This window comes from Eretmochelys imbricata, chromosome 6 (genome assembly GCF_965152235.1).
Source record: "Eretmochelys imbricata isolate rEreImb1 chromosome 6, rEreImb1.hap1, whole genome shotgun sequence".
NCBI lineage: Eukaryota > Metazoa > Chordata > Testudines > Cheloniidae > Eretmochelys > Eretmochelys imbricata.
In genome coordinates, this window is record NC_135577.1 from 24735454 (window position 1) to 24747742 (window position 12289).

General features: G+C 47.8%; 1 protein-coding gene across 1 annotated transcript in view; it reads left to right on the forward strand.

The window, feature by feature from the left end:
• The first annotated feature begins 3442 nt into the window (after window positions 1–3442).
• MUC5AC (mucin 5AC, oligomeric mucus/gel-forming) overlaps window positions 3443–12289 on the forward strand; it is a 78165-nt gene continuing 69318 nt past the window's right edge. The window contains 2 exon segments of the mRNA XM_077819944.1: window positions 3443–4381; window positions 7944–8070. Coding sequence (XP_077676070.1) covers window positions 3443–4381; window positions 7944–8070 — 1066 coding nt within the window.

Sequence of the window (12289 nt, forward strand, 5' to 3'; positions counted from 1 at the left end):
AGTGTTAGCACTGTACTTTGTTTCTATACCTTTAGTACGAGGGAAAGAGCATTTCACATGACAAGCACACAGAAACACTTACTTATCCATATAAGCTTTTATTTGAAAACCATACAAAAGGCATTCCTCCCTCCAGCACAAGTTCAAACTCAGTGATATCAATCAAAACATAGGACAGAGAGCCAGATTTCTTTTTTGTGTGATTGACATGCTGTGAATCCTAAGAAAAACTGGCATTGCTTGGACAGATGAACTAAATCTTTACCACAGACCTGATGTCAACCTACCAACTTGGCAGATATTTTCATTCCATTGTTGTTTTTGCTCTGCTACATGCAGCTCTGAATAGGCCAGACTTTGTGTCCATTGATATTTGGCTTAAAAGTGTTGGTTTAGCACTTCAGTTGTATGCAGAAGAGAACATCTTTCTGGCAATGCTGTACATCTGCTGGGGAAGTCTTATGTATTTGCACACTAAGTATGTGGTAACATAATCTTCTGTTCAAAAACAATGTCACTGCAAAAATTCCCTCCTCATTCCAGTAGAAAACACAAACACATCCACAGTGCTTATATACAGTAGGTGGGAAGGTGTTGCTCTGGTGACAGGCACTCTATATACTAATTAAAAAAACTCACCTTTAATGCTAACTGCAAGTACAGCCAGAAAACCTGCACCTCAAACACAGTGTAGCTTGTGCTGTCTCGACAGATCATTCATTTGAATGGAATTTAATTTCACTGTATTAGCATCTATCCAGATAAATATACTGATGGGCATCAATGACAGGGTCAGCCCTTTATGGTGCTACGCAATTTGTGGCATGTCTCAGCTAACATGATTGTGACCATGTCCAGGTCTACCACAGAGGCTGAAGTAACGTCAACAGTGACCAACTTTAAGGACAAGGAAATAATTAGTGATTATTTGTGTGGCTGTAGGGAGCCAGGGTGGCTTCCCTCCGAACCAAAGGGTAAAGAGCCACCCTCTCAGCCTGAGTGGGCGGGGCCAGACCAAGCTTACGCCAATCCCCGGAAGGGGAGGGGTGGGACAGGAAGTACAAAGGGCAGGGCCCTTTGCCCAGTGAGAAGAGCACCAGGGAGGGAGACAGACACAGACACTGCAACTTTGGCCTGGTGTGCACCGGCGAGCGATGGGCCCATCCGCCCTCCGTGGCCAAACTGAGAGCTCCCATGGAAGTCACCGGGATCCCCGTGGTTAGTCTAGTTGATTCGGGCTGTGGGCAGACCCTTGTCCGCCAGGCGCTCTTCTCAGACACCAAGCGGACCATTGGGGAAGTACGGATTCAGTGCATCCACGGAGACATAAAATCTTACCCCATGGTTCAGGTCCCCATCACGGTGAACGGAGCAACTCAGTTAATGAACATGGCAGTGGCGTCACCCCTCGCCTATCCAGTGATCCTGGGCCGCGACTGACCAGACTTTGTCGAGGTGCTCCAATCCCTACCCACCAAAGAGACATTCGAGGGAGCTCCGCCTGAGAGGAAGACAGGACCCGACTCGAGCTCCGACCCTGGAGCTGACCCAGGTCCCACCCCCAGGCAGGATGGCCTGGAAACGGCTGGTCCCTCTCCTGACCTGGTGGACTTTAGCTGAGCTCAAAGGGAGGACCCTACGCTCCGGTTTGCCTATAAGCAGCTGGCCCGGGTGGATGGTGAGGTCGTGGAGGCGCGGCGCACCACCCAATGGCCTAGGTTTGAACTCAACCACGAGCGGCTCTACCGCCTTGACTGAGACCCCCAGACTCAAGAGGTCCGGACCCAACTCGTGGTCCCCCACATTCATCGTCGGGCTGTCCTGAAGCTTGCACATGACATCCCGGCTGCAGGCCATTTAGGGCAGGAAAAAACTGTGGCGAGGGTCCTGGCCAGGTTCTTCTGGCCCGGTGTCCACCGTGAGGTGAAGGATTACTGTGGGTCGTGCCCAGACTGCCAACATGCAGCCCCGGCAGGGGTACGGAAGGCCCCCCTGGTCCCTTTACCAATCGTAGGTGTACCATTTGAGTGGGTAGCAATGGACCTGGTCGGGCCTTTTCCAAAAAGTAAGGCGGGCCATCAATACATCCTTGTCCTGATGGAATACGCCACCCGCTTCCCCGAGGACATCCCCTTAAGAAGTATCACCGCCCACACTGTCGCTGCGGAGCTTGTGAAGATCTTCGCAAGGGTGGGACTCCCGTGGGAGATACTCACTGATCAAGGGACCAACTTCACTTCTAAGCTGTTCCGTCAGGTATGTGCCCTATTGGGGATTAAGAAATTGCAGACCTCGGTCTACCATCCCCAGACTGACGGATTGGTCGAACGGTTTAACCGGATCCTGAAGGGAATGTTGCGGCGTTTCCCCACCCAGGACCTCTGCCAGTGGGACCAGCTGCTCTCTCCTTTACTACTGGCAATTCGAGAAGTCCCACAGGCGTCCACGAAGTCCTCCCCGTTCGAGCTCCTCTACGGGCGGTGACCCCACAGGGTGTTGGACCTCTTGAGGGAGACTTAGGAACCCAACCTGTCTGCAACACAGGGCCTCTTGCAATACGTCTTACAACTGCAGGGGTGGCTGGCACAGGCCGGCGAACTCGCGAGGGAGAACTTAAACACAGCCCAAAGAGCCCAGGAACAGCACTACAATTGGGGCGCCCAGACTCAATCATTTGTGCCAGGGGACCGAGTACTCCTCCTGCTCCCCTCAGAGGAATCAAAGTTTTTTGCCCGCTGGCAGGGTCCGTATGAGGTCCTCTGCTGGGTAGGGCCTGTCACCTATGAAATTCGGCAACCTGGTCGCCGTAAGGAAAAACAGATTTATCATGTAAACCTCCTAAAACCCTGGCAGGACCGGGAGGGACTCCTAGTTGCCCCATACCCCGCCGAACCGGACCTAGGGCCCCAACCGCCCGAGGACTCGGATAATGGTGAGCCCCAGCTAGCAGAGACACTCACCGTCGAGCAGCAAGAACAGGCACTCTGCTTAGGTAAGGGCATTCCCCAAGACATTCAACATGAAACCCGGGTGGACTACGCTCACCTACCATGTGATCCAGACTGAACCCAGGGTGGTGGTCCGAGAGACAACCCGGCCATTGCCTAGGCGAATGCGGGAGGCCGTAGAGGAGAAAGTCCAGGCGATGTTGGATCTGGGTGTCATTAAGCGCTCCCAGAGCGAGTGGCGGAGCCCCGTCGTCCTCGTACCAAAGCCGGATGGGAGCTGGCGGTTTTGCATTGACTTCCGGAGGGTAAACGCCATTTCAAAATTTGACGCCTATCCGATGCCCCGTGTCGATGAGCTCCTCGACCGGCTCGGGGAGGCCTGTTATATCACCACTTTAGATCTCACCAAGGGGAACTGGCAGATCCCCTTGGATCCCAGGTCCTAGGAGAAGACCGCGTTTGCCACCCCTTCAGGGATGTACCATTTCACCCGGATGCCTTTCGGCCTACATGGGGCCCCAGCAACCTTCCAGCATTTGATGGACCGGGTGTTGCAACCACACACAAAGTACACTGTGGCCTACCTGGACGATGTGGTCATCTACGGCAATAACTGGGAGGAACATCTTAACCAAGTAGCGGCGGTCCTCCGGGACCTCCGCGCAGCCAGGCTTACGGCCAATCCAAAAAAATGCCAAATCGGGCGGGAGGAAACCACTTATCTGGGATACACCTTCGGCCGGGGACAGGTCCGCCTCCTCATTGGGAAAGTCCAAGCACTCCAGGAATATCCGGCGCCAACCACGAAGAGGCAGGTGCGTCAATTCTTGGGCTTAGCTGGTTATTACCGGCGGTTTGTACCCCACTTCGCAAGCGTTACAGCCCCACTAACGGAGCTCCTGACCAAGGACAGCCCCCGCCGGGTGCATTGGTCTGACGAGTGCGAGACGGCCTTTCGAACTATCAAAGAACAGCTGTGTAGTGATCCAGTACTCTTCAGCCCTGACTTTCATCGTGACTTCATCGTTCAGACTGATGCCTCAGGTGCAGAGCTTGGGGCAGTCCTCTCACAGGAGGTGGACGGGGAGGAACACCCTATTGTTTACCTCAGTCGGAAGCTGTTCCCCAGCAAATGGAACTACTCCGTCATGGAGAAAGAGGCCCTAGCCGTTAAGTGGGCAGTTGATGCTCTCCGCTACTACATCCTCGGTGCCCCCTTTATACTGGTTACGGACCACGCACCCCTGAAGTGGCTTAATAAGATGAAGGACAATAATGCCAGGCTGATGCGGTGGTATCTAGCTCTGCAGCCCTATGCCTTCACAATTCACCATCAGGCGGGACGAGACAACGTCAATGCGGATTTCCTATCCCGCCTCAGAGAGGGTGAGGATGCCAGCTCCAAAGATTGGGAGCTGGATTTGAGGAGTGGGGTATGTAGGGAGCCAGGGTGGCTTCCCTCTGAACCAGAGGGTAAAGAGCCACCCTCTCAGCCTGAGTGGGCGGGGCCAGACGAAGCTTACGCCAATCCCCGGAAGGGGATGGGTGGGACAGGAAGTACAAAGGGCAGGGCCCTTTGCCCAGTGAGGAGAGCACCAGGGAGGGAGACAGACTCAGGTTGCTGGCTGCTCCCTCGAGATCCTGCTGCCGACCCAGGGGAGGCCCTGGGCCAAGAGGAACCTGACCGGGAGGAAGGCCTGTGGCGACCAGGACTGTCAGCCACTGAGTACCCGGATGACCTGGAGGGGCCTGGCTGTAGCCCGGGCCAGTGTGACCCCAACACAGAGAGGGAGCTGGAGCTGCCAGCAGCGAATACCCGGACGAGCTGGAGGGACCAGAGGGACCCGCTTGAGAGACCAAGTAGGAAGTAGCCCAGGGGCAGAACTGCACTGCGTGGTGGGTGTATTTGGCCAGCGGGCGCGGATGGCCCCCCGCTGACCCAGCGGTGGGACCTTCGCCTCCCGCCACTCTCAGGGCCCTGGGCTGGAACGCAGTGGAGTTGGGTGGGCCTGAGTTCCCCCGCCTGAGGGGCGCGCTGCAGACTCGGGCCGGCCCTCCCCCGCCTGAGGGGCGCGCTGCAGACTCGGGCCGGCCCTCCCCCACCTGAGGGGCGCGCTGCAGACTCGGGCCAGCGCGCACCGGGGCTTGAGGGGCGTGCTACGGACACCGGCCAGCACACCTTTTCCGCTAATTCCCCAGCGCCTGAAAGGTGTGACTAAGGCCTGCCTGTGGGACCATAGCTCTCCATCGCCCCCTAGGGGCTCGGTGGACCAACTGAAACCTGTCACAGTGGGTGATTGTGGGCTGGTAGGAGTGGCTGCTGATTTTTCAAGGGCAACAGAGTGCCAAGAGCCAGCTTGAAATGTGCCATGAAATATGCTATAATTTGAAGATAATTCTGTAGCAATATAGCATCATATTGCTTCTGCTAAATGACTCCCTATTTATGAGTGAATTGGGTTTGAAATTCTTATTCTTGCATAGTATCTTATTCTTGCACCATGTATCAAAGCTGCTAGTAATTTATATTGCAGGCAGATATTCCCTGCTTAGGGACATTCCTAAAACCAGACTTCAATCTGGTGGTAAACGGGGTTTTTTATATTCTTCTGTGACCAACTAGTCTACAATGCCAGAAATCACTTTTAAGAATGAAGATGTGCTCACATACTATACTGATGAGCCCAATATAAATACCTAGGATGTCAAGGAACATGATGAATAGCTGCTAGTAAGCCAGATAACTGCATATATCCTATACTATGTGTAAGGGGATATGAATCTTTGATGATGAAGAAACACAAAAACTACTTGAAACATTTGAAAAAACAACGTGTAAAAACCATCCCAACTGGCAACCTTGCTGGGAGTCTGAATAAAGAGGCCAAAGACTGAACTCCCTCTTTAAACTGTGATGTATTTCCTTCAGGGCACAGTTGAGGAACACCAACATGGCAGCGTGGGGTAGCCTGCACTGCCACAGCCCATGATGTACCTGTTCAGACTAATCTACCACAGTCAAACATCCCTCAGGTGCTCTTCTGGCTAGTCTTAACCAATGCTTCATTACAAAGTTAGTCCTACAGAAGTTCATTCGTTCTTCACAAAAATTAACAAGTGATTCGATTACGAGCAGTGGTTTCACACGTTTACAATGTATGCCTTTATGAAGTGACACGTGACTTAAATTGTTACATGGACATTCACCTGTCATCTTAAGAACTGTTAAATAGAACATCCATGAAAACTTGTGAGGTGGTGCCAGATCCATGAGTGTGTTTCGCTTTTAGAATCCATCTACAAGTTTTAAATGCAAGGATAAGTGGCTATAATTTGAGATATATCTATAAGCCGGATCTTCAACTGGGATCAACTGGCATAGCTCCACGGACTTCACTGTAGTTATGCTGCATTACACCAGCTGAGGATCTGTCCCATAACACCTGCTACCTTTTGGACTGCCACTTTTAGCAACCAGAAAATTAAATGGTTCATTAATAACTATGCTTTGAACAAGTAAGTGTCAGACTGAGCTGTGGGGCAAAAAACAGAGATTGCTTTGAGCACTTTGATTGGCAGGCTTAATTTGTAATGAAAGAGGTGCCGGGGCTCAAGCCCTTTTTTTATATTCATAACTGATGCAGCAAGCCCAGAGGTGCCAGGGCTATGAACTGCTAAGCCCAGAGGTGCCAGGAGTCAGCCCTGGCAAGCCCTGGCACAAATTCAGCACTGCCTAATGATTGAAGAGAGAGAACATTCACATCATGTACAACATTTTGCAGCTGTTTCTTTTGCCTTATTTGGGTGGGGGTCTCGCAATAATGGCAGGTACTACTCACCACAGTAATATGTGGTTATGATCAGAAAGGTGTCTCTAAAAATGACCTCGTGGCATTTCCTATTTGTTTTATTCTCCCTAGTTCGTAACTCAAAGCAAGATTTCCTTGCTAGGACTGCATGTTCAAGAAGCTACCTGAAAATCAAGCAGTGTTCTTTCTGCTTCATCAGTTACCACCAATAAAACAGATAACTAAATTAGAATCTAGCTAGCAATGGATGGTGAATGATGCAGAGTAGGACACCCGGCGTTCTTGTACATAGTGTATTGGATCTGCATTGCTGACAAGAATTAATAACTTCTTTATGTCAGTAAGCTAAGCAGAAATGATTTAGAACACGCTGAGGGCTGAAATTTATCCTTATGTGGAAGGCCAGCATGACCTATGTACCACCTTAGTCCCACGCACGCCCTCAAAATAGTGACTTAAGCAGTACATTGCCCTTGTGCGGGCCCGCTGCACAGGGCTAAATTTCATCCTTAAGGAATAGCAGTGCTGTAAGAAAATCTCTTCTGATTGTAATTAGACTTTAAGGTCCAAAGCTAACACACTACAACATGCCCTCAATATCCCCAAAGTCTCTGGTCTACCAGTGAGGGCAAGTGTATATTCCCGTAGCAGGCACACTTTAGAAAATTCCCTCTGCATTCCTGCCTGGGTTCATTTTTGAAGCAGCACTTGCATGAAGTGTAATTTTATTCTTTGTGGTTATTGGAATGAAGAGAAACAAGCACAGCAAAAGAGATCTTTATCTTGAGATATTTCTATGACATTGTGTGTCACACAGTTTCTTCCACAGCTTGAATAGGGGCAAAAGACAGAATGTTGCCAACACAAGCATTGTCTCAAACTTCCAGTATTTCATCAAACATGGCTTTCACACCATGAAACATGCCTAGGCCCTGAAGCGCGTTGTTCTGAAGGTATGACAAATATGAAAAGAGATTGAGGTCCTGCAGCTAGAGCATGGGCAGTTACAATCGTCATCTTTGCCATAGCTCTGGTCCCCACCCTCTATTCACGTTTAACCTACAGTCTTGATTATTAACTGCACAAATCTCTTCTGTGCTGCCCGATACAGTGACCAGGGCTAGTTGTGTATTTAAGATTTTCATTGAGTTTGCCCCGGCTAATCTCTTCTGTTTCTATTGTACAGCATGAATCAGTCGTTGCTGTTTACATAGAGGCAGTGCCCTTGGCCCCATTTATTTGTCGATTCGTTTGCAATTGTGGCTTCGACCAAGTTTCTCAGGGGATCGTGCTCTATCACTATATTTACCAAGGTGGGAACCAGCATAAATCACCCCTCCGTCAATACCTCTGATTATTAAAGCCCTGAGCAAAGTGCCAATTTTGTACGTCTGCATTTCTTCTTGCCTACAAAACCTTTTTAAGTTAAATAATAAAAAAGAAAGGTTTGGTGGCAACACTAGTAGCATTATGGAACCGTGAGAATCTCTCCCAGCTCGTCTGCTGGAAGATGAGCAATAAATAGTTGGTCAGGGCAGACTGTCTCCCCAGGTCCACTGGGATTAACTGGTTTGCATGTTGCATGGGAAAGATTATTATTACATTCCGGCTTTAGCATGGGTGAGTAAAGGCTCTGTTTCTCTTGCGGGAGAGTGAAAGAAGGTTTTCTGAATGGCTGAAATATCTGCAAAGAAATCATTGAGTAGATAATGTTTAACTTAATATCAGAGAACTTTGAGCCTGATCCATGGTTGCTAGAAATCCATAGTTCTATTGAGGTCAATGGAGCACCTTGTGTTTTGCACCATGTAAGGATCTGGCCCATTATTATCTCACATGAAGAAATACCTGCAGAATTTACTTCACCAACATCTGGGAACATTTGCAAATCTAGTTCAGAGCCCCCGGAAATAAATAGCAATTGACCACTTACAACACATGAGCCATTTCCTCAGTTGGATTAATCAACATAAATACATGTACATATACGTCAATTGAGCTGTACCAATTTACACCAGTTGAGGCTTTGACCCGATGGGTTGTCAGAGTATAATGTGTACACAGAATGTTGCTGTTCTTCCCATTGGACAGAGCAGTAATTAGCTCACAAGAACAATAAAGTAATTTAAAGCTTTTTAAAATGCAATAATTATAACAGGGCTGACGGATGCAACCCATTAAACAAGCATCCAACCTAAATGCAGAGAGTTGTTTCCAAAGGGTTGAGTCAGCTGCAGCTCTTACTTTAAACTGTGGTCCAGATCCTCAGCTGTCTTAAAACAGTATAGCTTCATTGTGGTCAGTAAGGGTTACAGGACTGGGTGCTAATATCATTGCTAAGATCAGGGAATCATGCCTCACCAATCTATTAGAATTCTTTGAGGGGTCAACAAACATGTGAAAAGGGGTTATCTGTTGGATATAGTGTACATGGACTTTCAGAAAGCTTTTGACAAGGTGCCTCAAAGCAAAGTAAGCAGTCATGGGATAAGTGGGAAGGTCCACTCATGGAGCAGTAACTGGTTAAAAGACAGGAAACAATGGGTAGGAATAAATAGTCAGTTTTCAGAATGGAGAGAGGTAAATAGCAGGGTCCCCCAGGGCTCTGTAGTGGGACTAATGCTATTCAACATATTTGTAAATGATCTGGAAAAAGGGGTAAACAGTGAAGTGGCAAAAATTGCAGATGATACAAAATTACTCAAAATGGTTAAATCTGAAGCAGACTGTGAAGAGTTATAAAGGGATCTCACAAAACTAGGTGACTGGGCAACAAGATAACAGATGAAATTCCATGTTGATAAATGCAAAGTAATGAACATTGGAAAATGTAATCTTAACTATATATACAAAATGATGGGGTCTAAATTAGCTGTTACCACTCAAGAAAAATCTTGGAATCGTTGTGGATAGTTCTCTCAATACATCTACTCAATGTGTTCAGAGGCAGTCAAAAAAGTGAACCATCTTAGAAACCATTAGGAAAGGGATAGATAATAAGACAGAAAAGGTCATAATGCGACTATATAAATCTATGGTATGTCCACACCTTGAATATTGCATGCAGTTCTGGTCACTCCATCTCTAAAAAGATTTATTAGACTTGGAAAAGGTACAGAGAAGGGCAACAAAAATGACTAAGGGTGTGGAACAGCTTCCATATGAGGAGAGATTAAAAATCTTGGGAGACAGGCCAGTCCTTGCCTACAGACAGCCCCGCAACCTGAAGCAAATACTCACCAACAACCACATACCACACAACAGAACCACTAACCCAGGAACTTATCCTTGCAACAAAGCCCGTTGCCAACTGTGCCCACATATCTATTCAGGGGACACCATCACAGGGCCTAATAACATCAGCCACACTATCAGAGGCTCGTTCACCTGCACATCCACCAATGTGATATATGCCATCATGTGCCAGCAATGCCCCTCTGCCATGTACATTGGTCAAACTGGACAGTCTCTACGTAAAAGAATAAATGGACACAAATCAGATGTCAAGAATTATAACATTCATAAACCAGTCGGAGAACACTTCAATCTCTCTGGTCACGCAATCACAGACATGAAGGTCGCTATCTTAAAACAAAAAAACTTCAAATCCAGACTCCAGTGAGAAACTGCTGCATTGGAATTCATTTGCAAATTGGATACTATTAATTTAGGCTTAAATAGAGACTGGGAGTGGCTAAGTCATTATGCAAGGTAGCCTAATTCCCCTTGTTTTTTCCTACCCCCCCCCCAGACGTTCTGGTTTAACTTGGATTTAAACTTGGAGAGTGGTCAGTTTGGATGAGCTATTGCCAGCAGGAGAGTGAGTTTGTGTGTGTGTGTGTGTCCCTGGAAAAAAAAAAAGGGGGGGGGGGGTGAGAAAGCCTGGATTTGTGCTGGACATGGCTCACCTTGATTACCATGCACACTGTAGGGAGAGTGGTCACTTTGGATGAGCTGTTACCAGCAGGAGAGTGAGTTTGTGTGTGTATGGGGGTGCGGGGGTGAGAAAACCTGAATTTGTGCTGGAAATGGCCCACCTTGATTATCATGCACATTGTAGGGAGAGTGGTCACTTTGGATGAGCTATTACCAGCAGGATAGTGAGTTTGTGTGTGTGTTTTTTGGAGGGGGGTGAGGGAACCTGGATTTGTGCAGGAAATGGCCCAACTTGATTAAATGGCCCAACATGATGATCACTTTAGTTAAGCTATTACCAGCAGGACAGAGGGGTGGGAGGAGGTATTGTTTCATATTCTCTGTGTGTATATAAAGTCTGCTGCAGTTTCCACGGTATGCATCCGATGAAGTGAGCTGTAGCTCACGAAAGCTCATGCTCAAATAAATTGGTTAGTCTCTAAGGTGCCACAAGTACTCCTTTTCTTTTTGCGAATACAGACTAACACGGCTGTTACTCTGAAACCTGTCATTAAAAAGACTGGGACTTTTCAGCTTGCAGAAAAGACGACTAAGAGGGGATATGAGAGAGGTCTATAAAACCGTGACTAGTGTGGACAAAGTGAATAAGGAAGTGCTATTTACTCCTTCACATAACACAAAAACTAGGGGTCACTCACTGAAATTAATTGACAGTAGGTTTAAAACAAACAAAAGGAAGTACTTCTTCACACAGTCAATCTGTATAACTCATTGCCAAGGGATGTTGTGAACGCCAAACTATAATGGGGTCCAAAAAAGAACTAAAACAGTTCCTGGAGGATAGGCCCATCAATGGTTATTAGCCAAGATGGTCAGGGATGCAACCCCATGCTATGGGTGTCCCTAGCCTCTGATTGCCAGAAGCCAGGAGTGAACGACAGGGGAAGGATCACTCAATGATTTCCTATTCTGTTCATTCCCTCTGAAGCACCTGGCATTGGCCACTGTTGTAAGACAGGATACTGGGCTAGATAGACCATTGGTCTGACCCAGTATGGCCATTCTTATGTAGGTTTACCCCCACCTTACCTAGGCTGACAAATACATCCACTGTGAGATGGTGTCTGTAAATGCAGCGAAATGCAATTCTTTGTGAGAAGGATGATTCATTTATAGCCTCCACCACCACCAAAAAAGGGTCAAGTCTTTCCATAATGTTCCAGTTCCCACTGCATTTATCTGAGGCCTGCTCCTGATCCTAGTGACTTGAATGGAAGTAGGATCAGGCCCTCAAGAAGTACAGTTACTAGTATACTGCTTCTGAAAATGGTATCTGACTGAAGCATTAGCTGATAAAATTTCTTTATTCACATCTTTAAGTATGAGATTTTTCTTAATGTGCTAGATAGAATCATGGGACTGTACATTGGAAGGAACCTTGAGAGGCCAGCTACTCCAGCCCCCTGCACTGAGGCAAGACCAAATATACCTAGACATCCTTGACAGGTGTTTGTCCAACCTGTTCTTAAAAGGCTCCAATGACGGGGATTCCACAACCTCCTTTAGAAGTCTATTCCAGTGCTTAACTACCCTTACAGATAGAAAGTTTTAACCTAAATCTCCCTTGCTGCAGATTAAGCCCATTACTTCTTGTCC